Genomic DNA, 24,849 nt, shown 5'->3' with positions numbered 1-24,849 from the left:
TTAAAATTATATGTTTTGTATATATATATATAAGCATTGGAGCTCTTACTTTGCATTGAATAAAGAAAAATATAAAATTTTTATTGTCATACAATTATAAAAATATCAATATTTTAATATTTCATTATAAATAATATTTTTAATATATTTAAAGAATTAATGTTATTAGAAAGTAGTGTAATGCTATGTTTGGATTCAATGCACAACAAATGCAATATATAATTGCCCATGAAAGAATATAAGTTTTGGCAAATAAAATTCCAAGAAATAGATTGTTTGACCTTGGGATTTGTTGATTATCAGGAAAAAAAAAAAAAAAAAAAAAAAAAAAAAAATTATAGACTCTCTTTGCCTTAATATATAAAGAAGTTTGAAATTACTTGTTTCAAAGTTTATTTGGAGAATAAAGACTTTTTTACTTGCTTTAATACCAATTACAACTTTAGCAATGATGATACATGGAATAAAGATATCCACAATAAGTTGTATTCTATTGCAAATTCTTCTTGTCATGTTTCATAACACAATTACGTGGAATTCCAACCTTCAACTTTGGTGAATGAAATAACAATTCATTTATAGAAAGACTATTGAAAAACTCAACAATATAAATTGTATGATTGCCAATATTATCAAGGAATTTTGAATATATAGAAAAAATTCTATTTCTTTATTGAATTTTTTTTGTAAGATTTGAAGATTAAGCGCATTGATAAATGAGTTTATAGTAGATAAAATTGTGCAATTTTTTATGTGATTATTGGCATTGTCAAAAATATTGTTATAGACCTTTTGAATAAATTCATCAATAATTTTACAAATAATATTTTTTTTAGAAATATAGATTATAATTTCTTCTTTATTATGATAAATAATATATATATATATATATATATATATTACTAATGTAAAGTAAATACTCTATAAAAGATATTTTTAATTATTATTTTTGTCCATTAGCTTGGCACAATCATATATTAGTTATAAGTTATATTTTTTGTACATATAACCATAAGTAAGAAAACTTTAAGCTTGTATTAATAATTTGTGTTCTTGTTCCATAATAAAAAAAAAAACAAGCAAAATTTGTCAAAATTCCTTGTCCAATACAAAAAGATTTTCACCAAATAATTGATCAACAATAATTATATCTTATTGCAACTTTTCTACAACTTCAAAGGCCATCTTATTGGTTATTGGAGCTTCATTCTATATGAATATTTTAGCAATCTTAATCAATCTTTTTAATTTTGATTTTTTTGTAATGTTATAATTTGCATAGTTATTAAGATTAAACGAGTTATTTTTCCATGTCGAAGTAGCAATGCTATAATGCTAGAAGAAACAACAACTATAGCAATTTATTATTTTTTTTTTTATAATAGGCCAACAAAAGCTTCTAGATAAAAGTTTTTCTTGTATAGCCAAGGCTATAAATTAAAAAAAAAAAAAAATCTTTCATTACAAACTTCATTGCTCTTAGTAGCAATAACTACATTATACAAAACTTATTGCTCATTATTTAGTAATAAAATTCTATTTAGAATAATGTTCATCTCAATAAGGTCATATGACATATGGCAAACAATTGGCCACCTTAAGCAAGTGTGAATTATTTGGCAATCTTCTCATTTAAATTAAATGGACCTAAAAACTCAATTAAATATTTTTAATTTTTAAAAAGATATGATTAAATATCCAACATATTTTTTATAATAGAAATAGAATGATTAGCAGCAACAACACCTCATTGTAAATATAAATCACAAAAAATCTTTGGTCATAGGGAAGATATTTGTATTTCATAAATTTTTAATATTTGAAGGTTTTTTAAAAAGAAAAATTTAGATGAACAATAATTTGAATGTAATTGGCATTTGTATTTTTTAACATCATTCATTGCATAAAGCCACTTAGTATTATCTATCAAATATCTAAAGGCACTAGCTACATCTCAAAATGAAAGATAAAATAAATGATGAAATTTTTGGAGATGTATAAAAGAATGAAGATCTTAAATATAGAGCAAGAATAAGTACATGTAGTATCGTTTGTCTTGAAACAAATTGCAACTATATACTTATCCAACAACTTTGGCTCAACTATAGATTATTTTGTACTAGTGTTTTTCTTTCTATGTATAGTATTTTGAAATTTTTTGTATAAAATATTTTTTGGTTACATCATTTTTTGCACATATTATAATTTTTTTGTTAATATTATCTATGTTTGTCTAGCAAGCATATCATCTAACTTTCCATCAAGTTTATAATATACAATATATAGATTTGACAGAAAGACTTTTAACCATTGAATATTGTGGCTTTTATATTGAAGCTTAAAATTTAAAAAAATTCTAATATATTTTTAGTGATAAAACATAGAAAACATCTAAATATTGCTAAATCTTATTTGAGGCTTCTACATTTCCATCTTTATGTAAAGGAATTAATAATGAAACAACTATAGAGCTAGGTTCATTGTAATCTTATTTCTAAATGTATTTTATAAAAATTATTGTAGAGGTGTCATAGATATACATGTTTATTCCAAAAATTATCTATATGATTAAGTAGAAGTATGTAAAAGAAGATTAATTTCATAATATCTTCTAGAGAATCTTCTTAGAAGCTTTATAGATGCTACTTTGACTTTATATGTATTTATAATTAATTTGAAGGCTAAAAACTTAGTCAACAAGTTAGTCACATATCATATGTGTTAATAGCTTGTGAAACAAGCTAATTATATGACCGACATATAGATAACTTTCTTTATAAGTTAAGACATGTAACTAGTAAAATCAACACGTGTTAGAGATCTTATAGCATATCACCATGTAGCTCTTAGTTAAAGAATATATATGGAAGCAAGAGTGAAGCCTTCTTCACTCTTGTCAATGTCTTTCTAATCCTTAGTCTTATTTCAAGACTTTCTAGTCTTCTTGACTTTATCAATCTGATATATTATCATCTTTGAGTGATTTTTTAGTCTTTTTGAGTAACACAAGAGTGTATTGAGATTTTATTTCTTTAAAATTCATATCTTTTGATAATTTGACAAGAGTACTAATTCATTATTTTTGACTTGTTTTAAAAGTAAGTGGATTATTCTACTTCTATTGTTGTATTTTTAAGGTTATAGATTATCCACCTTTAAACAAACTATTTTATTTTCTAACATTGATTTTTTTTTTTTTTTTTTTTTTAAAGTGAGTGGATTAGCCTTCTTTGTAGAACTTATCATTTGATATTAGAGGTTGCAGATTACTTTCCTCTAATTTGACTTATAGATTTATTAAGTAGTTTGAAATCAAAGGAAAAAAATCATAGATGCTATACTTGGCAAAAGTGAGAATCGATTTACAACTATTTTATATTTCCACAAACTTGTCAAGACTCTTAAGATAGAAATTTTATGTATCACTAGTACCAACCATGGAAACATTAATCCTATGTCTATAAAAGAAGTTTAGAATCTATATCAAGAAGTTGTACAATTAAAAGAAGCAAGTAGATCAACCTCACAACCAAATCCAAAAAGTTTTATATTTGCAAGTACGATGGAGACAAGTATTAGTATGCCTAAAAAGTTTGATGGGAGAAGATCAAAGTTTTAAAGAATTCTATAATAAGTCAAGTTTTATCTAAGCTTGCATCTCTTCCAATATCCTAATGGATTTACTCAAGTTAGATTTAAAGGCACATTTCTATCTGAAAGTATTCTTTTGTGGTTTGTACCTTTGATGGAAAAAGATTTACAACTCCTTTATGATTTGAATTAATTATTAGAAGTATTTATACCTATATTTGAAGAAAGCAATAAAAAAAAAGTAGAAAAAATTAAGCTCTTATTTTTACAATAAAGATCATAGTCAGCCACCATATATGCTGCTAAATTCTAAAACATCACTTGTAATGTGGATTGGAATGACAAAGCCCTTATCAATTAATTTTGATATGGATTGAAGAATAATTTCAAAGATTTGTTATTGGCAATGCCAAAAGCAAAATCTTTGAAATAATTTATTGCTTAAGCCATTGCTTGTGACGATAAATTATTGGAAAGGCATTAAGAACAAAGGCTTAGTTGGAGAGAAATAAGTCAAGTCATAATGGCAACTTCCAATTTTTCATAAACTTATTCATCAAAGCCAAAACTAATACAAATTGATATAGTACATTTTAATTTCATCACAGAGCAAGAAAAGACTCAACATCATCAAGAGGATTTGTGCTTATATTATGAAGAAGCTAAGTACATTGCTCAACATTGTTCAAAAAAATAATTCAATCACAAAATAAAAAGCACAATTGCTAAAAAAGACAATGTATCAAAAAATAAGTTTTTTCAGCTACAATAAAGATCATGTAATTGGAATCATACATAATATCTAATAAAGGCCTTATTTTGTCTTCAGATATCTCACCATGTTTTATTATAGATGTATGTTTAGGACCTAAAAATCATAAAGTCTTTGCATTATTAGATTTAAGAGCCTTAATATATTTTACATATGAAGACTTTTTCAAAAAATAAGAAATATCTTTAATCAAGAAAATTAAATCCATACATGTAGAATCATAGATTGTCATTTTTTATCTTTTGAAGATTTTATTTAAGAGACTATTTTTTTAGATGTAGTAATTAAAGATCATAATAGTATACTAATATCTAATGTTATAAGATTTTTTTTTCAATTTGATTATTTTAAGATTATCATGGTTAAAAAAATATAAATTTAAAATAGATGAGATTTTTTGTAACCTTAATATTTTTAGTAGTTTAATTCAAAATCCTATTAATCAAGTAGAATATATAAGTCTAGTATATCTAAATCCTTATTAATAAATGCAAGAGCTTTCATATATGTCATAAAAAAAAGATCATCTTTTACTATATATCCATGTCCATTTTTGATAGTAAAAAGACTTCAAGTGATATTCCTAACTAGTATCAAGATTTCCAAGATGTTTTTAAAAAAAATAGAGTTATTTTTTCAAAACATCAATCTTATGATTGTTCAATTGATTTTCAAGAAGGAGCTCAACTATCATTTGGACTGATCTATAGCTTATTGTAGAATGAATTGGCTACATTAAAATAATATAATAATGAGAAATTGACTAAAAACTTCATATGTCATTTAAATTTTTTAATAAGAGCTCCTATCGTATTTATAAAGTTAAACGATGGATCTTTATAGATATACGTGGATTATTGAGGACTTAACAAGATCACTATGAAGAATAGATTTTTCTTAGCTCTCATTTCAAGACTTTTTGATCAATTCAATTAAACAAAGATCTATACAATAATAGATCTACAAAGAATATACAATCTAGTTTGTATCAAAGAATGAAATGAATAGAAGACTATTTTTTAAACTAAGAATGGATATTTTGAATATAATGTCATGCCTTTTGGATTCACAAATGCACCAAGTACTTTTCAATATCTTATGAATGTTATTTTTTTTTGAGTTTCTTAATAATTTTATTATCTCATATTTAGACAATATTCTAATCTACTCTAAGAACATAAAAGAATATGACCTTCATATTTTTTGTATATTATAAAAATTAAGAGATGTAGGATTATATGCTAAGATGAAAAAGTATTTATTTCATACTACTTAACTTGATTTCTTAAAGATATGTGATTTCCAACAAAGTTCTAATAGTGGATCTAAAGAAGATCCAAACTATTATAGATTAAAATATTTTTAGAATAATAAAAGATTTAAAATATTTTTTTAGAATTTATTAATTATTATTAGATCTCCATTAAAAAAAAAATTCAAGTTGCAGCTCTTCTTATACGTTTGACATGTAAAAATAAACTTGAGTAGACAAAAGAAGTTGAAGCATCTTTTGAAGCTTTGAAGACATCATTTATTTTTGCATCAATTTTGTATTGTGTCAATTTTTCCGATGCATTCTTCAAGAAAAAAAAATGCATCAAACTTTGCTATAACTATAATTTTGTTACAAATAAGAGCAGGTGATAAGCTCTACCCAATAGTTTTTTATTCTAAGAAATTTTTAGCAACCAAGATTATCTATAAGATCCCTGACAAAGAGCTTCTTGCAATTCTAGATTCATTTCAAGAATGACATCATTATCTAAAAAAAAACCTTGACTCCAATTACTATATATAAATTATAAAAATATTAAGTACTTCATATTGGCACATATTTTGAATCATTGTTAAGAATGATTTTTTTAAAGCTAGAATATTTTTATCTTTAAGTAATAAAATCAACAAGACTATTGATTCAATCTTTGTTAAGAAAATTCAATCAAATATGTCCTTTGATCTTCTTATTCATGATATCAAGAATAATTCTTTTAAGTCTTATAATACTTTTAAGTTTGAGTTTTAAAATAATATATTTTATTTTAAGGAATAATTATATATTTTAGAAGAAAAAATATGATTACAAGTTCTTCAAGCTTGTTATGACTTTCTTGCAATTAGACATTTTGGATATAATAAGACTTTGGAACTAATATTAAGAGATTTTTGGTAGTTTCAAATATATAAGGTAGTTAAAGATTGTATAGAATCATGTGATATTTATTCAATATCAAAAATTCTTCATTATCAATCTTATGGATTAGCCATTACTTATTTCAAAACAACTATGGTCTTTTATTTCTATGGATTTTATTATGGATCCTTCAGTCTTAAATTTGTATGATTTTATATTTATAATAATAGATTATTTTACCAAGATAGTATATTTTGTACTATATAAAAAATCTATCATAGATGAAGAAATGTCTAATTTTTTTTTAACATCTATTACTATTATTGATTATCCAAAGATATTATATTGATTAGGAGGACTCAATTTTTATCAAGATTTTGAAGAATCCTTTTCAAGGTTTTAAAGGTGGATATAAAGTTCTCTTTAGCTTTTCAACTTCAAACTAATGGATAAATGGAATGGATGAATCAAGTTTCAGAGTAGTATTTCAAGTATATTATTAATTATTATGAGGATGATTGGAAATTTTTTTTGTCATTGGCAAAATTTGCATATAATAATTTGGTATATTTTTCTATTCAAAAAATATTTTTTTTTGCCAATTATGGTTATTATCCACAACTAGATACTTTTAATTTTTCAAAAATTGATGATCATGTGGCAAAAGATTTGACAAATATTTTGTCAAAGCTACATGCAACAATAAAGGCATAGTTAAAGAAAGCTAAAAAAAAAACTCAAAGATTAATGTGAATGCCTATTGTAAGGAATAACTACAATTCAATGTAGGTGACAAGGTATGATTACTTTGTTGCAATATCAAGACTACTCATCTTTGTGACAAGTTGGACTATTGTAGATTTAGACCTTTTCCTATTTGTGAATAAATCAATCATGTTGCTTATTGATTATATCTGTTAGAATCTATAAAGATTCATTTCCTATTCCACATGTCTCTTCTTGAGCCATATAAGACAATATCTTAGGAAAGAAGACAAATACTATCCCATCCTATAGAAATAAATAATGATAAAGAATTCAAGGTAGAAAAAGTCTTAGGTTCAAAGTGGTACCAAAATAGATTGAAATATCTTGTTTATTAGCCTTAGGATACTATCAATAGTTGAAAGGTTCTTTTGCCTCAGAAAATAAAGATTAGTATATGTAACAAACATAATTTGATGCATCTTGAACTTCTTTATTGTATGATGACTAGTCTTTGTAGAATTCATCCCTAGAAAAAGAGAGAATGTCACAGACATACATATTTATTTTAATAATTACCTATATGATTAAGTAGAAGTAAGTAATAATAGATTAATTTCATAATATCTTCTAGAAAAGCTTTTTAGAAGCTTCATAGATGTTTCTTTGACTTTACATATTTTTCTAGTTAATTGATAAGCTAAAAACTTCAACAATAAGTTAGCCACATATCACACGTATTAATAACTTGTAGAACAAGCTAATTATGAGGCCCACATATGAATAACTTGCCTTTCAAGTTAAATCATGTGTCTAATAAAGTCAACATGTGTTGGAAGTCCTATAGCATATCATTATATAACTCCTAGTTAAAGAGTATATATAGAGTCAAGAGTGAAGCCTTCTTCATTCTTGTCAATACCTTCATAGTCTTTAGTCTTTGTTTCAAGATTCTTTAGTCTTCTTATCTTTGATAATATCCATTCTAATTCAATATATTACTAACTTTGAGAGATTTTATAGTCTTTTTGAATAATACAAGAATGTATTGAGATTTTTTTTCTTTAAAACTCATATCTTTGATAAGAGCATATTGTAACATTAATGTAATAGTCAAAAATCTAGTAAAGAATTATATTATTCATTGGTTATTTAGAACTTTGCCTCTTACAATTATAATTTTGTCATTATTTTTTTTTATAATAAGAAGGATAATTATTATCATTTTTGCAAATCTTATCATTTTTTTTAATAATATTTTTATAAAACACCATCTATTACATATGAAACATCTTATTTGAGATGTCGACATGCCTAATAAACCATATATTTTAAGATAGTAGCATATAGTTGGAATTGGCTTTCAACATTTAAAATTTTAACTGAAAAAATAATATCTTAATCAAATAAATCTAACAAGTTGTCATCATGATGAAGAACAATGAAAAAATGAGCATGTTATATACCACCTTTTTTAAATTCAATGAGATAGATATATATAATATTTTTTTTAAGAATTCTATCTTTTATCAAAAAAGTTTTTAAAGTTATCAATTACTATTTAAATGCTCAAGTAACCAAGCTAAGACAGTTTGATGATATTTTTTCTTTTAGTAATTTTTCTCCAAATATTGACCAACTTGAGTTATAAGTAAAGATAATATAAAGATTTGGCTAGCTATGGACTTAAATTATTTTCATTGCATCTTAGTAGCATTGGTATATACTCCTATTACTTCTTCTAAAAGAAAAAGATAAATTAATATATCTTTTGATATTTGCTAAATCACCATTAATTTATAGGTGATCAAATAATATTTAGTAAAAATTAAGTTAAAATTATATGTTGATTAAATTGGAGCCAACAAAGACGCATTTGATCAATTTTTGAATATTGATGAGCAACATATTATTACAAAAGTCTTATATAATACTAAACAAAACCACCCTCAAGCTCACAAAAGTGCAAGTAATATAAAGCATAATCTATTGTGCTCAACTAAATTCTTTTTTTGGATCAATTATGTTCATATTCTTCATGCTCTACTTTATCTCTATTATTTTTGGACTCTATTATTTCCACTCTTTTATATAATATATTTAAATTCCTACTATATTTTTTATAAGAAAATATAATGGGATACATGAATAAATCACATGCACCATATATTTCATTGATCCTTACTAAAGGGCCTATGATAGTATAAAAAATGATAAGTCTTTTTTTAAAAAAATAACATCTTTATTAACAATTATCACAGCAATTTCATCAATGCAAAGGGTGTTATAATACTACATGTTTTTTTTATGATTTCTCTTAATACAAATGGCAAAAGAATAGTTACTATGGGATTCAACAATTTCATGCATAAAATATTACATAAACAGATTGATACAAAAAGAATTTATTATAAATATCATTTAAGAAAATTTGATCTAGATATTATTTGATAATAATTAAATTGAGCTTTAAAAGTAATGTCATAAAACTATATTTGATTTAATTTAAAATATTGATTTTAAGTAAGTTATAAACCTCTCATGAAATGAATAAATTGTACCTTGAATATAAAATGTATAAACACCTTTACTATAATAAGATATAGAAAAGATAATTATATAGATAGTTAGAACCATGGAAGTTTCTAGAATTGGGGTTAGGTTAGTGGACAAGATAGGATCCACCATGGAACATTCTAGAAGAATATAGGGTGGTTATTTAGATAGGGCCTACTATAGAACCTTCTAAAAAGGAGTTTAAGATAATTATCTAGGTAGGGCCTATGACCTAAGAATATTTTAGAAAGTCCAGGGTGGTAGGATAAGGTATAAGTAGGATTGGCTAAGGCCTTTTAGGACATATGGTGAAGTATGGCTTCAAACCCTTTTTCTTAGTAAAGTTTGGTTTTGCATATTTTTGTTCAATTTTGTTCTGTTCTATTTCCATTTGCACAATTGTCTTTCATGTCCTATCTTGTGTCATTCCATTCAGTTTTGTTTTGGTCTGTTTTGTCTTATTTTATGATGAGATTTTATGTTGCTATAGAATAAAAAGAACTTAGGTTTTTGAGATACTCTAGTCTTATTTCATTGATGCATGTTAGTTAGATTTAGATACCATTTTGCTTTCAACAATGTACAAATAAAAATACTATTGTAGAAGAGGATGTTATTAATATGTGGTTCATTGTTGATAAAAAAAAATTCTAAAAAAATAAAAATAGAGATGATAACATGGCCAATTTCATTTTTTTTTTAACAATATACATTACACTTCTTATATAGTTATTTCTTGGGTTTGCATTCAAAGTACAACATATTTACTTTAAAAAAGGCTTAATGTTTGTTTATTGTACCTAAAAAGTGACAAACATCTAGAATAGAAAAAAATTCAACTCTGATTCTACTTATCTTACAAAGCATGTAATGTTATTGACCTCTTTTCTTTATTTCAAGAATGAATCTTTGCCAAAGTCTTTAATGAGCTTCATTATTTTGCAATTACTTAAGTTCTTTGTAAGGTCTATATGCATGCACCAACCGCTGAGCTTTATAATTATGTAGATATTTGTTCTCTTCTGCTTCATTACTTTGATAAAACTAGGGCATTGCAATACATCAACAATTTATTTATTTATTTATTTCCTTCAATTTTTTCATGGCTTAGATTTGTTTGTAAGAGTGAATGAGAGAAATAAGAAGAATATGAACATAATAAGTAATCAAGACATCAACAAATATCATCAATTGAATAACAAACATAGATGCAAACAAATATCATAAATAAAGTAGACATCATAAATTGGATAAAAAAGAGGCAGTCAATAGTTTTAATAAAATGGATATATATATATATATATATATACATATAAATGTAAAATAAAAAATATGCATATTTATAAATAATTTAAATTATATCAAATACTTATTATTTTAAAGTTTTTGAAATACAAATTTTTATCATATTTTCAAAATGAATCATGTATTAAAACTCAATTAGAAATCAAGAAAAAACTATTTAAAAATTTATTCTAATCTTTAAAACATTCATTTATGGTATGTATTTCTAACAAAGGTCTTAAAATACAATGGTTTTCATTATTCAAAGGTACATAATACATGGTAGTTTTTTTTGTAAATTGGATTTTTGTTTCTTTGTTTTTTTTGTTTTTTTTGTTTTTTTTTGTATTCATTGAATTGAAAAATCATTTATACATATGCATTTCAACCACTATTTTTTTTTTTTTTTTTTTTCAGCTTTAAGAAGTTATCAAGTACTAAGAAAATATTTAACTCACCATTGATTTTCTAAATAATTACTCTCTTACAAGCATGTAAAATTAAAATTACAAAAATCTCCAAATCATCATTTTGACTATGAATTAGTATATAGAGGTAATCCCCAACAACAATCATATCTTCAAACCTTAAAATCATTTCATAACATACTTATTGATTTTATCTGTTTATATTTATATATAGTAAAAATGAATAAATCAATAAACCCAGCAAATGGTCCACTCAGTACATTTTTTTTCTTCAGTATTATACAATAAGCTTATTGTAATTTGATAACATTCCTCACAGAAATAAATCTACGACGTAAACATTTTGAATGATTAACAATGTGATTACCGTTAGGGACAACGACCCCCACGGTGATGGAACTCACGGAATAGGGTACCACATGTGGAGTTCGGTGCGCACGGAGGTCGAAGTGGTGTTTTCGGACACATGGGGGACGAGGAAATTGTAGCTGTGAGGGGGCAGATCGTGCTTTGTCATCAGCTTCAAGGGCATGTCCCGATAGTGCATTTGGAGACGGGGATCTGATTCATCTTTCTCGCTTCCCGAAGTTTTTGTTGCGTGTTTTCTTAGGGCTTGGGCAAGTGCAGGTAGTTGTAGGTTTCCAACTTGAGCAGTGTGTGAGTAGTAGCAGGGGAAAGAGGACGAGTTGGAGACGGTCAGAGTTTCGCATTAATTTTGCTTATTCCTGTCCGCGAGGGTGCGGAGGAGCGGCGAAAACCATGGCAGATGTTATGCAACCCTTCGATGTCGGCCTTCACGATGCTAATGTGGCTGGTCCGCTGCCATTGCAAATATCCAATGCAACGCAGCAAGCCTACATTTCCGAGCTTCTTTCGTTTAACTTGGAACGACTGCACAAGGTGTGTCACCGTGGCAACGTTCAGCATTCGATCGTGTACCCGATCAACCCAGCAGTCTGAATTGTTGATCAAGTCCGTCGCCCTAAGGCTGTTCTATAAAGTAGCGGAATAAAATTGCTGGTGATAGATCTCATACCTCTCTGCTAGCAAAGCGATCCTTGAATCAAACTGATGATGTGGCAACTATAACCCTGAGATCGATGTTTTTGTTGTGTAAGGAACTCTTGATAATTTCTGGAAAGTGTCATCATTGAAATGAAACTAATCACTGTGTGGGATAACAATCACCTTCTGTTCTATTCGACAGCAAGTAGTGATTTGAAGTTTACCTCAACTTACGATTCTTTAGCGCTGACTTGAACACCATCTTTGCAATTTGTAGAGCTTAAATTTTATTGTCCTATTCTTTTTAGGCTATAATTATTTCTGTACGAAGTTGAGTAGATTTAGTTGCTGCTAAGTTTCTTCACAGAATCAGATTATTGCTGTGCTTTCAAGGAGTGAATCGTTGCTGTGAAATTTCAAGGTCTTTAAATGGTGCAAATACGCAGGAACCTGAGCTTTTAAGAGTAGATGGAGATCGAATCCGACGGCAGATGCAAGAAGTTGCAGTTGGCCACTACAGAGCATTTATTACTGCGGCAGATGCTGTTCAGAATATAACGCATGAGATTACATCGGTGGATGGGCATTTGAAGACTTTGGTAAGTTTGAAATGTCGTTGAAGTACGGTGTTCAGTATCTTACTCTGCATTTATAATTGGTATTTTGATGTTCTATCTTTTCCTTGAAAATGCATTTAAATTCTTCACTTTGGAGTTGTCGGGTATGTTTGGCACTTAACCCTTGGGCTTTTGTAAATCTTGACCCACAGTGAATTGTCTATGTTCAGTAATGCAAACTTATGGCTCCAATAATGCAAACTTATGTCACAGTCAGAGTTGTATCTCATACTTACTGACTCAAACGTTTTCAAAAACACTCTACCCTACGCACAGGTGTTTACAATGGAGCAATGGAGGTTTAAAATTTCATTGCACATGTTCCTACCGGTTTTGCAAAATTGCTTGCGCTCTGTTTCTTAAAATTCACAATTGCATTCCATTCAATAGCTGAAGTTTCATATTTGTGTGTACCAAGATTGCAGAAATTCCGAATCTCATCATCGGCTGCAATGACTTCATGGACGATGCACAGAAGATTTTAGAGAAGCGACAGCTGAATCGAACTCTGCTGGCTAACCATAGTTCGCTTCTGGATTTGCTGGAGATACCACAACTTATGGACACGTGAGCCTATTTGTGTGCAACAGAGCAACTGCAGATATAAAAAATAGTGGAAGTTTTCTTTCTGGTGACCATCGCACTTCATTAGGTTTTGATTAGTTTCGCTAGTTTTCACAGTATGTTAAAAGTCAATTGTTTGATTGCTTGCGTTGGCTTAGAGTTTTGATCAATTCGGATGTTTTTTATGCAGATGTGTGCGAAACGGCAATTATGACGAAGCTCTAGATCTCGAAGCTTTTGTCACGAAATTGGCTACGATGCATTCAAGGTAACTCTTCTTTTCACCTACGCTTGTTTTCAAAAACATACTTATATTTCGTGATAACTAAATTCATTACTCTTTTGGGTTGGACATAGACTTCCTGTGATCCAATCGTTAGATGCAGACGTGAGGCAGACAACTCAAACATTACTTGCCCAGATTCTACAACGACTGCGATCGAACATTCCGGTGAGGTCACCTACCATTCAGCATACACGTGATGGGAACACGATACGTGGACGAGCACTGTAAATTGAGCTAGCTGGCAATGGTTTGTCATCCAGGGGCATCCCAATTTATTGACATACCTAACGTTTGGGTATGTTTTCTCACCACTGTGTGCAGTTGCCAGAATGCCTGAGAGTGATTGGTTATTTGCGGCGATTGGCTGTGTTTAATGAGCATGAAATTCGACTCCAGGTATACCTTCTACCCTGCTTACATATTTTCTAATTTAAGTCTGTTAATGTGTGAATCAAATGCCAGAGCGTCATAGCATTTCATGTTCATGAACATGTCGTGTTTAAGGATGCGAACATTTGTGTTCAAATGACTGCTCTTTGGTTAAGACATGATTACTTTCATGCAACAGTTTCTGAGGTGCAGAGAAGCTTGGCTGGTGGGTATAATCGATGATCTAGACCAAAGCAACCCGTATGAGTATTTGAAGAGAATGGCGGATTGTCATCGCGTGCACTTGTTTGATGTAGTCATGCAGTATCGCGCTATTTTTTCTGACGACACTTCTGGTCATGAAGAAAACACTGATGGAGGCCTTCTGTACAGTTGGGCAATGCATCGTATATCGTCACACCTCAATGTGCTTCGTGATGTCCTTCCTCAAATCAATGAGGGCCCAAATTTGGCTATTATCTTAGATCAGTGTATGGTGAGATTTGCTATTTTTCTGATGACTTCCATATATTTGTCAAATTAATCTGAAAATCCATAGGAGAAAGCAAGTTTTTGTTATTGATTAGATCAGCCTCTCCGTCATCTCTTTCAGCACAGTCAAGAAATTAACCAAGCAGGGTATTCAAGCTTACTGTGTGTATTCTGGTCGTTTTAGTACTGTGGGATGAGCCTCGGGCGCGTAGGGCTCGACTTCAGAGGCCTGCTTCCTCCACTGTTTGAGAGGTAAATAAACCAAGCCCTTTTGTACATACTACCGTTGTGTCCGACATTTCACGTAGTTTCCAAGTTTATGGATTTTCTAACACCATATAGAGTGTTCTGGAACTGCACCACATGGGCTTTCTAATTTTTGGTCAGTCCCCTTGTCAGGTTCTGCATTGTGCAAGACTAATCTGTAGCTGCCGGCTTTTGGTGTGCAGCTCTGTTCACAACTTATTCGTGCGGAACATGTCTGTCACAGTGGATAATTTTCAGGTGCATTAGGCCTTCTCTTCTCATTTACACGACGAAGTTATGGTTATCTAGTAACAGCTTCTGTGTTAAATTATCGTCCCTTACTATATCTGCATGGTTCCAAGAATTTATCACTGTACATAAACTTCTTGCTTGGGTTCACAGATTAGGAATAGTTAGTTCTCGGAGGATACTGTTTTTCACTGTTTATTTTTTTCTTTTAGATTAACAAGTTTCTTGCATTTCTTTGTTGTACTAAGGAGCTTCTTAGAGCAAAGAGTATGCTGCGTAGTGATGCTATTTTAATTTACCAGGATCTCGAAAGCTTTTGAAATGCACTTAGATGCGTAGCTATCGATTTTAAGTTGTGTTCTCTCACTTGGAATTGACCTCTTCAACAGCATGTTCTAGATTCGCATCGTTGGGTTCCCCTTCCTCGTGTGACGCTCGGAAGAGCGAGTAGTCTGGATCATTCTCCCGATGATGTGGCTCCTCCCTATTCAATAATGGAGCATCCTCCACTAGCTGCTTTTGTCAATGGTACGTTTGCCCATTACTATTGCATGGGTTGGCATCTGATTTTAGTCAAGATTGATGCTCTATTTGATGTCCTGACATTTCATCTAGCACTTTGAAGTTTTTTTTGGAGCTCTAAGTTTCACGTCACCTTTGATCATTGTGATATACTGAAAACCGACTCCACCTGACTCTGAATCTCCGGTATCAGGTACTTGGTACGTGGTTGGCACTAATGTCTTCTGTTTGGGTCATACAGGTGTTTTAGCTGCACTGAATGAATTGAGGCATTGCGCTCCAATCAATTTGAAAGCCACTTTGGCTTTGGAGCTCCAATGTGCTCTGCAGAGCGTGTCTAACTCTCTCTTACGTTACAATGCAACCCGCATCGTGAAGGCCAGTGAGAAAACATTGTTTCTGACTATGTGCCGAGCCTTTATAGAGGTACTGTATTCAGCCCTACCATCAGTAATCCAATAAGTGCGTAAGGGGTGTCAATGTGCTTCTATTTAGGCATGTCCTCGGGGGTTCTGGCAATTTCCTTCCTATCTCATGTACTTCCCTGAATAAGCATCGTTTTTAAATTCTCTCAATAACCATCAGCTACAATGTGTATTTTTTTCGTAGTTACAGAAGTACTAACATGTCATTTCTTGTTCAGGTGGTTTGCCCATATTGCACTCTCTGCTTTGGCAAGTGCTACTCAGGGGGCTCTGTACTGATTCAGACAAATATAGTGCTGGAAGGAGTTCGAAAGCTAGTGTCTACGTATTCATACTCGAAGGACATTAGAAATGAGAATCAAATGGGTTCCTTCGACCTAGATTCTTTGCGGCAAAACCTACCATCTTCAGGGTCGTCTGGGGAAGCTGCCAATGGAGGAATTCAACACGCGAATGCGAACGGCAATGACAATCACATTGACAATGGGCATGTAGGTACAGTATTGGAGGACGGCGTGGTTGCTCACAAATCTGCAGTTGATGAGGCAGCGGAGGAACAGATTTCCGACTCAAATTGCCCCACTGACGTTCAAGTGTTAGAACCATAGTGCTTCTCGTGTAATATGCACCGGCTTGTGCACCAAGAAGGAAGCAACTAGTCTCGTAGTTTCATCAGTTGTAATTAGGCTCCTATAAAGCATGGATTGCTCATTTCGCATCGTTCAACTCACAGTGCTCCGTGTACGTCATTTTGGGCGAATTCTCATTATCAGTAGCAATGTTGTTTCTGAATGAACAGGTTATTCACAACAAATTGCTGTGCATTGCTATTATTCATTTTAAAATTAACCCGTCAGAAAGTAAGCAATTGATTTCTCCGAAGGCAATATTTTGAAGGTTTAAAACCAGCACAAAAAATTCCATGTTTTGACCATACCCCAAATTTGTATAAATTCAGTTTTTATTAAGAAAATTACATTTTAATGGATAAACATCCGTTAGAATTATATTCCAATTCTTTCATAAATACATGGGGCTCATTATGATTGTCACTTTGTTATACTTAACTATTTGTACATGAAAAACTTACAACATTTTTTGATAAACATCTTTTGAAAATGTCTATCCGCATGTTAAAAATGTTACAAGTTAATGTTGAAACACATTCATATATGTATATGTATATGTATACATACATACATACATACATACATACATACATACATATACATAACGCATGCTAATAAATAATACCACATTTGTGTTCGTAAGTCCCAAAATTAGCCTTAATGGTGGGTCTAAATGAAAACACACACGGAAAAAAGAGCGAAGGATGTTAATCATCCGAATTCATTCGTCATGGGCTCAAGCGAAGACCACTTAGTCTCTCAAGTACAATGCTTCAAGACCAGACTTGAAGCCGTTCCCGGGACCGTCTAGAAGCTTCCCTGCTGCTCCCTCGTCACTACATGTCGCTCTTGTTTCAAACTCAGTGAAACCCTAGTAATCATAAAAATAATAACATAAAAGAGACCGTGAAAACAATTCTATCAAATGCAATTTAGAAACTTCTTTTATTTATATTATACGTATATGCAAACATAAAATCTTATTTTTTCTTCAATTGTACTATTTATTTATTTCTTTTGAGATTATTTAAGTAATATATATGTATATATATAATCATATTATTTTAATTTTATTATCTTTAATGTTATAAAATTTTCCTATAATTCTACAAAACAAGTTTGTAACTTAGATCATTTTCCAAATTTTAATGTTTAATACAAATTTGATCTTACATTTTTCAGCAGTAATTCAATTGCAACTATTTGTAATGCTATTTTAATTAAATATTATAATTATAAAAAAATAAAAAAATAGTCATGATAACATTAAATGAAATTTGTAAAGATTAAATAACTGGTAAATCGGGTTTCACTGAGTTTGAAACAAGAGCGATGGTTGAGAGGTGGGATTGAGAGGCAGCCCATGAACAAACTTCAGCACCCAATGCGGAATGTGGATCCATCTCCAAACCTCCAACCTGCCCGCCTCCTGGTTCCCCTACGTTCCCAGAAATCCGATCAGCGGTCGAGATTGCATCTGAGCCGCAGCTGCGATCCGACGGCCCACGATGGCGTAGCCAGTCGATTGAACAAGGAGGTTTCTGGGACACAATTCTGCAAGGATTCGACTCCCTAGTCCTAACCTTGCTCCTAACTTTGCTAAGCTGAGCTATTAGGGTTTAGGGCTCTCCCCAAGGGTTGCGACCCGGGGGCAAAGTAGCATCGCAAGCTTGGGTTGTTTTCTCTGTGTTGATTTTTTTCAGGTGAATAGCAGCCGGTGTTTTGTTTTTGCGATGGGGGACACATTGCTGTTCGAGGACATTTTTACCATCTCGCAGCTGGACCCCGATGGGAAGAAGTTCGACAAAGTGTCGCGGATAGTGGCGCACAGTGAGCAGTTCGACATGGATGTGCTGTTGGACGTGAATATCGACATCTACCCTCTGCACAAGGGCGAAAAATTTACACTGGCCCTCGCGTCTACGCTCAGCTTGGACGGTACCATGGATGATGGCACGTTCGATCAGAGCAACCGCAAGTCACTGGCTGACAAATACGAATACGTGATGTATGGCAAGGTTTACAAGTACGCGGACACGGAATCCAAGGGCCCTCCCAAGGTCGAAACTTACGTCTCATTCGGTGGGCTGTTGATGTGCCTTAAGGGAGACCCTAACAATTTGAATAGTTTGGTGCTCGACCAGCGCGTCTATTTGCTCATGCGGAAGGTCGGATAGGGTTTTGCTGTTGCGCATTGTCTCGGAAATCCTGTAGCAGAACCTGGCTGTCGTCGTTCGTTCTGCACTTTTGAAAGTAGTACTGAGTAGCTAAACCTTGGCACTGTGGCTCAGGTGCAAATTTTGTCTTCGGACTGTGCCACAGTTTCTTGAAGCTTGAGAATCATGTATATTGACTATGCACATTGTAATGAACGTGAGAACTTGTTTGCTGGATCTCAACAATCTTCGACGAATGGCTAGTAATTTCTCATGAGCTTACGATTTTGAAGGTTTTTGATATATTCGGTGTTGAAAGTTACGAAGTATTTGGATAGTCGAGGTTTATTGAATCAGCATGGCACTTTCTTTCACTGTGATCGCTTTTTGTAATTTATGTCTCAGTTTCATGTCCACTCCTGAAAGATTTTTAGAGTTTTGTAGGATCTGACTTTTCCAAATTTGAATCGTGAGGTCCCATGAACACGCATGATCTTTGTTTTCTTCGAATTTTTCATGAATTACTTCTTTTCAACTGCATCAGTTGGACGATCCTGTCCTGAAATGAGAGCTTCGTGTAACTGTTCAATGATACATGGCAGTAATACCCAAATACCCTTAACTGATAGCCCCAAGAAGTAGAGGAAATATCTACTTTTATCCGGGGAATATCATGCTAGAGCAACCTAGAACTGAGGGGTTAATGTGTAAAATTGAAATGAATATTTAGGTCTTGTGTACTGTAAAGGTTATGTGCTTCATCATTTGTGTAGGTTAATTCAAGTAATCTGTAAATTTCCATTTAAGGTCGAAAAATTGCACTTTCAGAAGGATTGTGTAAACAAAGACGTTGGGAAATTATGCATCATAATTCTATTTTGCAGAATCTCGGAGCTCTATCTTATTATACTTCCCCATGTCCCCCATGTCCCCCATCCTTATTCCCAATCCCCGTCTAGAGCGCTTTTGTGCTTGATTTAATCTATTGGAGTAAAAATGATCACCTGCTTGGTAAAATGTATTCTATTATAAATGTATAGATTACTTAAGATCCATTGCTATCTAAGTTGGTTAGGGTATGATGGTACACATGCTACAATTAAGAATTATGAAATACCAAACTAAGTTTTTGAAGTTATGAAATTACCTTCTTTGTATATTTATTTTCTTTGGACAAGGGTAACAAATAATAATAATAATAATAATAATAATAAATCCCTATGGATATATATATATATATATATATATACAAAGCAAAAACTCGCATAATTTTATTTATTATGTTCTTTTTATTTAAAACATCTTCCATGTATATTGTATATGAATTTGGATTTTTCCAACAACATTTTCTAAAAGATAAATTAATGTAAAATCAACAATAATTTGATTCAATAATCTTTATTTATATATGTGTGTTCATTCATCAATTTAAATTGTTGAGAAGGTTTGAATTATTAAAAAAAATAAACTTCATTCTTAACAAAAAAAAAAGTATTGTACAACTTTTAAAGATTGCAATACTAATTGGTAACTTACTTATAGCAGATTTTTATCACAAAACATCTCTATTATATACAAATATCAGTGATTTTAGGTTATTTCAACTGTTATTCAATCATTTAGGTTGCTAAATAAGTTTCTTCTTGTGTATGTATATATATATATATATATATATATATTGGTTGTTTTGCAAAGGCCAAATAATATTAAATCGTTTTTTTTATTTATAAGCTAATTGTGTCATAAATTAGCCTTTTTACTTGTTTTTGTTTGTTTGTTTGTTTGTTTGTTTGTTATTTATTTATTTATTTTATAGCCTCCAAATCTGGTATCCTAAAATTAATTTAAGTGCAAGCAAGGTTGCCTAGTTCCATATTCTTCCTGTTTGTTTGCATTTTTAGAATATTTGTAGTGTGATTTTTAATAATTGTGGAAAATACAATTGGCATACACAACAGATCCTTAGATGAATTTGGATCCTCTTGTATTTGCTATAATGAATTTATGTCATATCATCTATATTGATTTGGCCTTCTTCTTTGTCCAAAATTAATCTCTATATTGAGTGAGTGAATCATTTTTTTTATTTAGAATATTATTCTATTATTATTTTTATTGGAATTGAATATTTTTTTCCTAATATTGAAGTTTGGATCATGTATTTACTTTATTTTGTTTTATAATCAATAAATGCCATCTAAAGACTAGAAGGTCAAAACAAGTTTTTTGCACTTGTGTGTAAATTAGTTTTATAATTTTGATATTTTTATGGTTTTTTCTTTTTCCTAAATGTATTACTTTGACAGTGAATTGAAAGCCTTCAAATGTGAAGATTGGTTGTATAATGTTTGTTAAAGGATCCTCATCCAATTTCTTATATTATTTATTGTCCCAATAAAGAACATGAGTTGTATAGTTCCAAAATTGTTAGTTGTGATAAAATAATAAAGAAATCATGTTGAACTAACTCCATTTAAAAGTTTATATAAGTTGATCATTTCATAAATCTCAAATAAGTTTTGTAAGTTCATTTTTTGATTATATTGACATCAGGTTTGTAAAAAAAGAAAAAAAACAACCACAATCTTAACTCTAAATAGTTGACACAGTAATATGTTTTACATATTTTTATGCAAACTAATTAACATGCTACTACCTTGAATATGCAAACAAATGTTTTGCAATTCACAATGAGCTATGTAAACACTTCTTTACTTCAACACTCAAATATGATTATTATTTGATAATCATACATTTTGTACAAGCATTAATATTACAGCAAGATTAAAATCCATAACATGTTAACAATACAAAAATTGTGGCATGTTTTGAAGCAAAGCGTAAAAGCTTTGCAATGGCATCAAGCAAGCATAGGTGCCAAATGAACGAACATTGGTTAGCTTAATAAGGGTGTGTTTCCTTTTTTCTTATTCTTTTAAAAATAAAACACCACAAGAAAATAGTGACATGTATCTCAGTGTGCTGTAGGGACTCCTTTCATCAAATCGAATCACCACATTCACCATAATTGCGACAAGGTGTTGCCCTGGACCCACCATCGTAAAAGATGAAAAAATTGACACACAAAGATTGACGAGTGAAATTCGTGTCGAAGGGTGACAACTTCTATCTAGTGAACACACAACACCCAATAAATAAATAAATATATAATGCAGATTGAGGGGGGAGGGGGGGGGGTTTTTGAGGTTTGAATCCGATTACTCAGCTTGGGTCCTCGGGATTCACACCGGAGATCCTCGTGGGAGTGCGGTCACGGAGCGCCATTAATCCGACGTGTCTGCCACGTCGGATGTGACAAGAGTAGCGCCAATGCGCGACCAGTCCTGTCTGCGCCCGCCACACTAAGAACACGCTTTCAAGCGAGGCGGAAACGCGACAGCGGAGGCGCCAATTGCACTCCACGCGACGGAGAGGGACCGAGCTCTGACAGCCAGGGCGCGGACCTGTTGCTGCTGCTGCTGCTGCTGCAAGCCTAGCCAAGCACTACTCTCACCTCCCCGCGGCATTAATACATTCTCCTTTCCTATTGGGTTCCTGCCGGGTCTCTGCTCTTCCATTTGCGCGCCTGCTCGCGACCGCGATTCGATCGGTAGTGGCTATGATGTCTACGCTTGTGCACAACGCCTGTGCTGCCTGCTGTCACCACCCATGGTAACTGCGCTATTCCCTGTCTCGGCTTCTCTCCTTGTTGATTGTGTTGTGGTGGGTTGGTATTTTGGGGTGAAAGGTGGTGATGTTGGTAGAGTTTGTGGTGGTTCTTATTGTGGGTCGTAGTTGTGGATTGCTGTTCGGGAATCACGTGTTTTATTGTTAGTATTATTGTTTTATTACGTGTTCATGCTTTTGTTGGTGTGTGGTGTTGTCTGGGTTGTAAATCGAAAGTGGAAGTTTTTTTTGTTTTTTTTTTTGCTGTATTGGTGTGGGATTGGCATTGTTGTTGGAACAGTGGATTTTAGGATCAGGCTTTTGATTTAAAGGAGGTGTTGTAGAGGGGAGAGTTTTCGAAGATTGGGATAGTTTGAATTCGTTACTGTGATCACCGATTGAGCGTAAGGTTGAGAGAGCACAAAATGCAGGCATACTTGTGAGGTCGGCTGATTGTTGGGGCGTGTGATTTTTCTTCAGGACGAGCGATGCATCTAGGCAGGACTTCATGTCAGGGAAGCGCGATCGTAGCCTCAGTAAGGCTGTACCAACAAGAAGGCCGTATGTGGTCAGTAGAGCAGTAAGGAGTTCCTTGGAGGCTGCCACTGATTCTCGAGGAAGCCACTCCCATCAGTGGTTTGACCTGCCCTATGCCCTCAGTTGCCCTGTAGACCGAGACATAAACGTGGAACGCTGGGTTGAAGACTCTGTAGATGAGGTGCGTGCTTCTCTCTCTGCTCTGGTTTCTGAACTGCTGCTTTTATGTAACCGATGTGCTGTAGTATGATCCTAAATATCGTGGTGTGCTTATATGTTCTATGACACAGTTATCATCTTCATCAAAAATGGAATTGGACTCATGTGGAGTTGTCTTATGTGCAGATTGTTAAAAACATCCAGGAGGCGCCCTTCTTGCAGTATGTCTACAATTCCAAGGGCCGGTTTGGGAGATCACAGCGACAGAAGGTCTCCCAAGACCTTTTGCAGAATCCAAACCACTGGCAGTCTGTTCGAAAGTCTTTGTCCACGCATAACCCAGATGGTGTCATCCTTGTGCAAAAGCTGGATTCGGGACTATCGGCCCCTTATTGTCTTGCACGGGTCTTCAATGAGGAGACGGCATGCCCCCTACTCGCCGACGGTGCAGAGACCATCGTGTGGGGAGTACTTGTACAAGCCAGAGGCGCGCGAGAAAATGCTTGCTATCTCTTGAAGACCACAAGTGTGCCATCGTCTGCTGGGATCTGCACCCGATACTGTCTGACGAAGGCCAAGTGTTTTGGGCCTTCACTCATTGAACAGCTTGAGAACGCGTGGTTGCTGTAATCAACTAACTTTAGATCTAAATTGTTTGTGAATGAATCGGCTAAAATCTTGGTACCCTTTTTTCTGTCATTTCTCTCTCCATCTGCTCAAGTCTAAAGGCTAGGTGTTGGTGGAATCGACAAACTATTGAGGCGGAACCTTGGTGTACCATATTCAGTGTAGGAATCGTAGGAATTGTTTATATCATTCAATGGCAATAATCTGCCAGTTATTATATTTTAGGACCCATGACTTTGTACCAATATCAATGAAATAAGTAACGTAACAAAGTAAGCCTTGGCTGAATAGATGCGTGCTACACCCATGAACATTCACAGGGTTTGGTTGCTTCTCGTGTGAATTGTTAGTGCAATTGACAGTTTTGAGTAATGAAGGTTTGAAATGGATTGTTCTTGAAATTTGGTTTGGTCGTGAAATCTATTACCTTCAATGTCAACATATTATGAATTTTGAGTAGTCATAGAAGATTCTAATCAATAAGATTCACATTAATAGTTATGTCTGCTTGGATAAAATTAAATGATATAATAATGTTCAAAATATCATATCGTTTTGATTACATGTCAATTAAATGAAGTTTTCTTATGGAAAACGATAACTTCGTGCAAAAAATTCTCCTTTGCAAAACTTTTAAAAGCTGAAATTAGTAGATTTTATTTATTATTACAAATACAGTACTTCGGCTACCTGGAAAAATCTGATGCTGGAAAAGACGAGAAGTTTTTATAAAACGTAGTAAAGCATTCAGTTACATGAAAGATTGTGAAAAAGGTTGATATGATTTCTTGATATACGTCAGAGTGTGACAACTTGATGCGGATGCTGCAATC

At 32.1% G+C, this 24,849-nt stretch overlaps 3 protein-coding genes across 3 annotated transcripts; all 3 read left to right on the top strand.

The window, feature by feature from the left end:
* Positions 1-11,926: 11,926 nt before the first annotated feature.
* Positions 11,927-16,972, top strand: LOC112293222 (conserved oligomeric Golgi complex subunit 8). The gene is made up of 12 exons (XM_024542418.3): positions 11,927-12,367; positions 12,919-13,071; positions 13,508-13,656; positions 13,844-13,921; positions 14,011-14,104; positions 14,261-14,335; positions 14,508-14,804; positions 14,985-15,052; positions 15,250-15,304; positions 15,685-15,823; positions 16,059-16,243; positions 16,461-16,972. The coding sequence occupies exons 1-12, from the start codon at positions 12,227-12,229 to the stop codon at positions 16,848-16,850; spliced, it is 1,824 nt and encodes a 607-aa protein (XP_024398186.1). The 5' UTR covers positions 11,927-12,226; the 3' UTR covers positions 16,851-16,972.
* Positions 16,973-18,438: 1,466 nt separating this feature from the next.
* On the top strand, positions 18,439-19,264 carry LOC112295370 (DNA-directed RNA polymerases II and V subunit 8A). Its single transcript, XM_024546874.3, has one exon. The coding sequence runs from the start codon at positions 18,605-18,607 to the stop codon at positions 19,046-19,048; it is 444 nt and encodes a 147-aa protein (XP_024402642.1). The 5' UTR covers positions 18,439-18,604; the 3' UTR covers positions 19,049-19,264.
* A 3,306-nt stretch (positions 19,265-22,570) lies between these two features.
* LOC112276864 (uncharacterized) lies at positions 22,571-24,304 on the top strand. Its single transcript, XM_024508647.3, has 3 exons — positions 22,571-22,699; positions 23,174-23,411; positions 23,576-24,304. Exons 1-3 carry the CDS (start codon positions 22,647-22,649, stop codon positions 24,017-24,019), a joined length of 735 nt encoding a protein of 244 aa, XP_024364415.3. The 5' UTR covers positions 22,571-22,646; the 3' UTR covers positions 24,020-24,304.
* Positions 24,305-24,849: the final 545 nt, after the last annotated feature.

Source organism: Physcomitrium patens, chromosome 2 (genome assembly GCF_059467195.1).
Source record: "Physcomitrium patens ecotype Gransden chromosome 2, ASM5946719v1, whole genome shotgun sequence".
Classification (NCBI taxonomy): Eukaryota; Viridiplantae; Streptophyta; class Bryopsida; order Funariales; family Funariaceae; genus Physcomitrium; species Physcomitrium patens.
The sequence above is the reverse complement of the archived record's forward strand: the minus strand, read 5'-3'. Positions and strand labels throughout refer to the sequence as shown.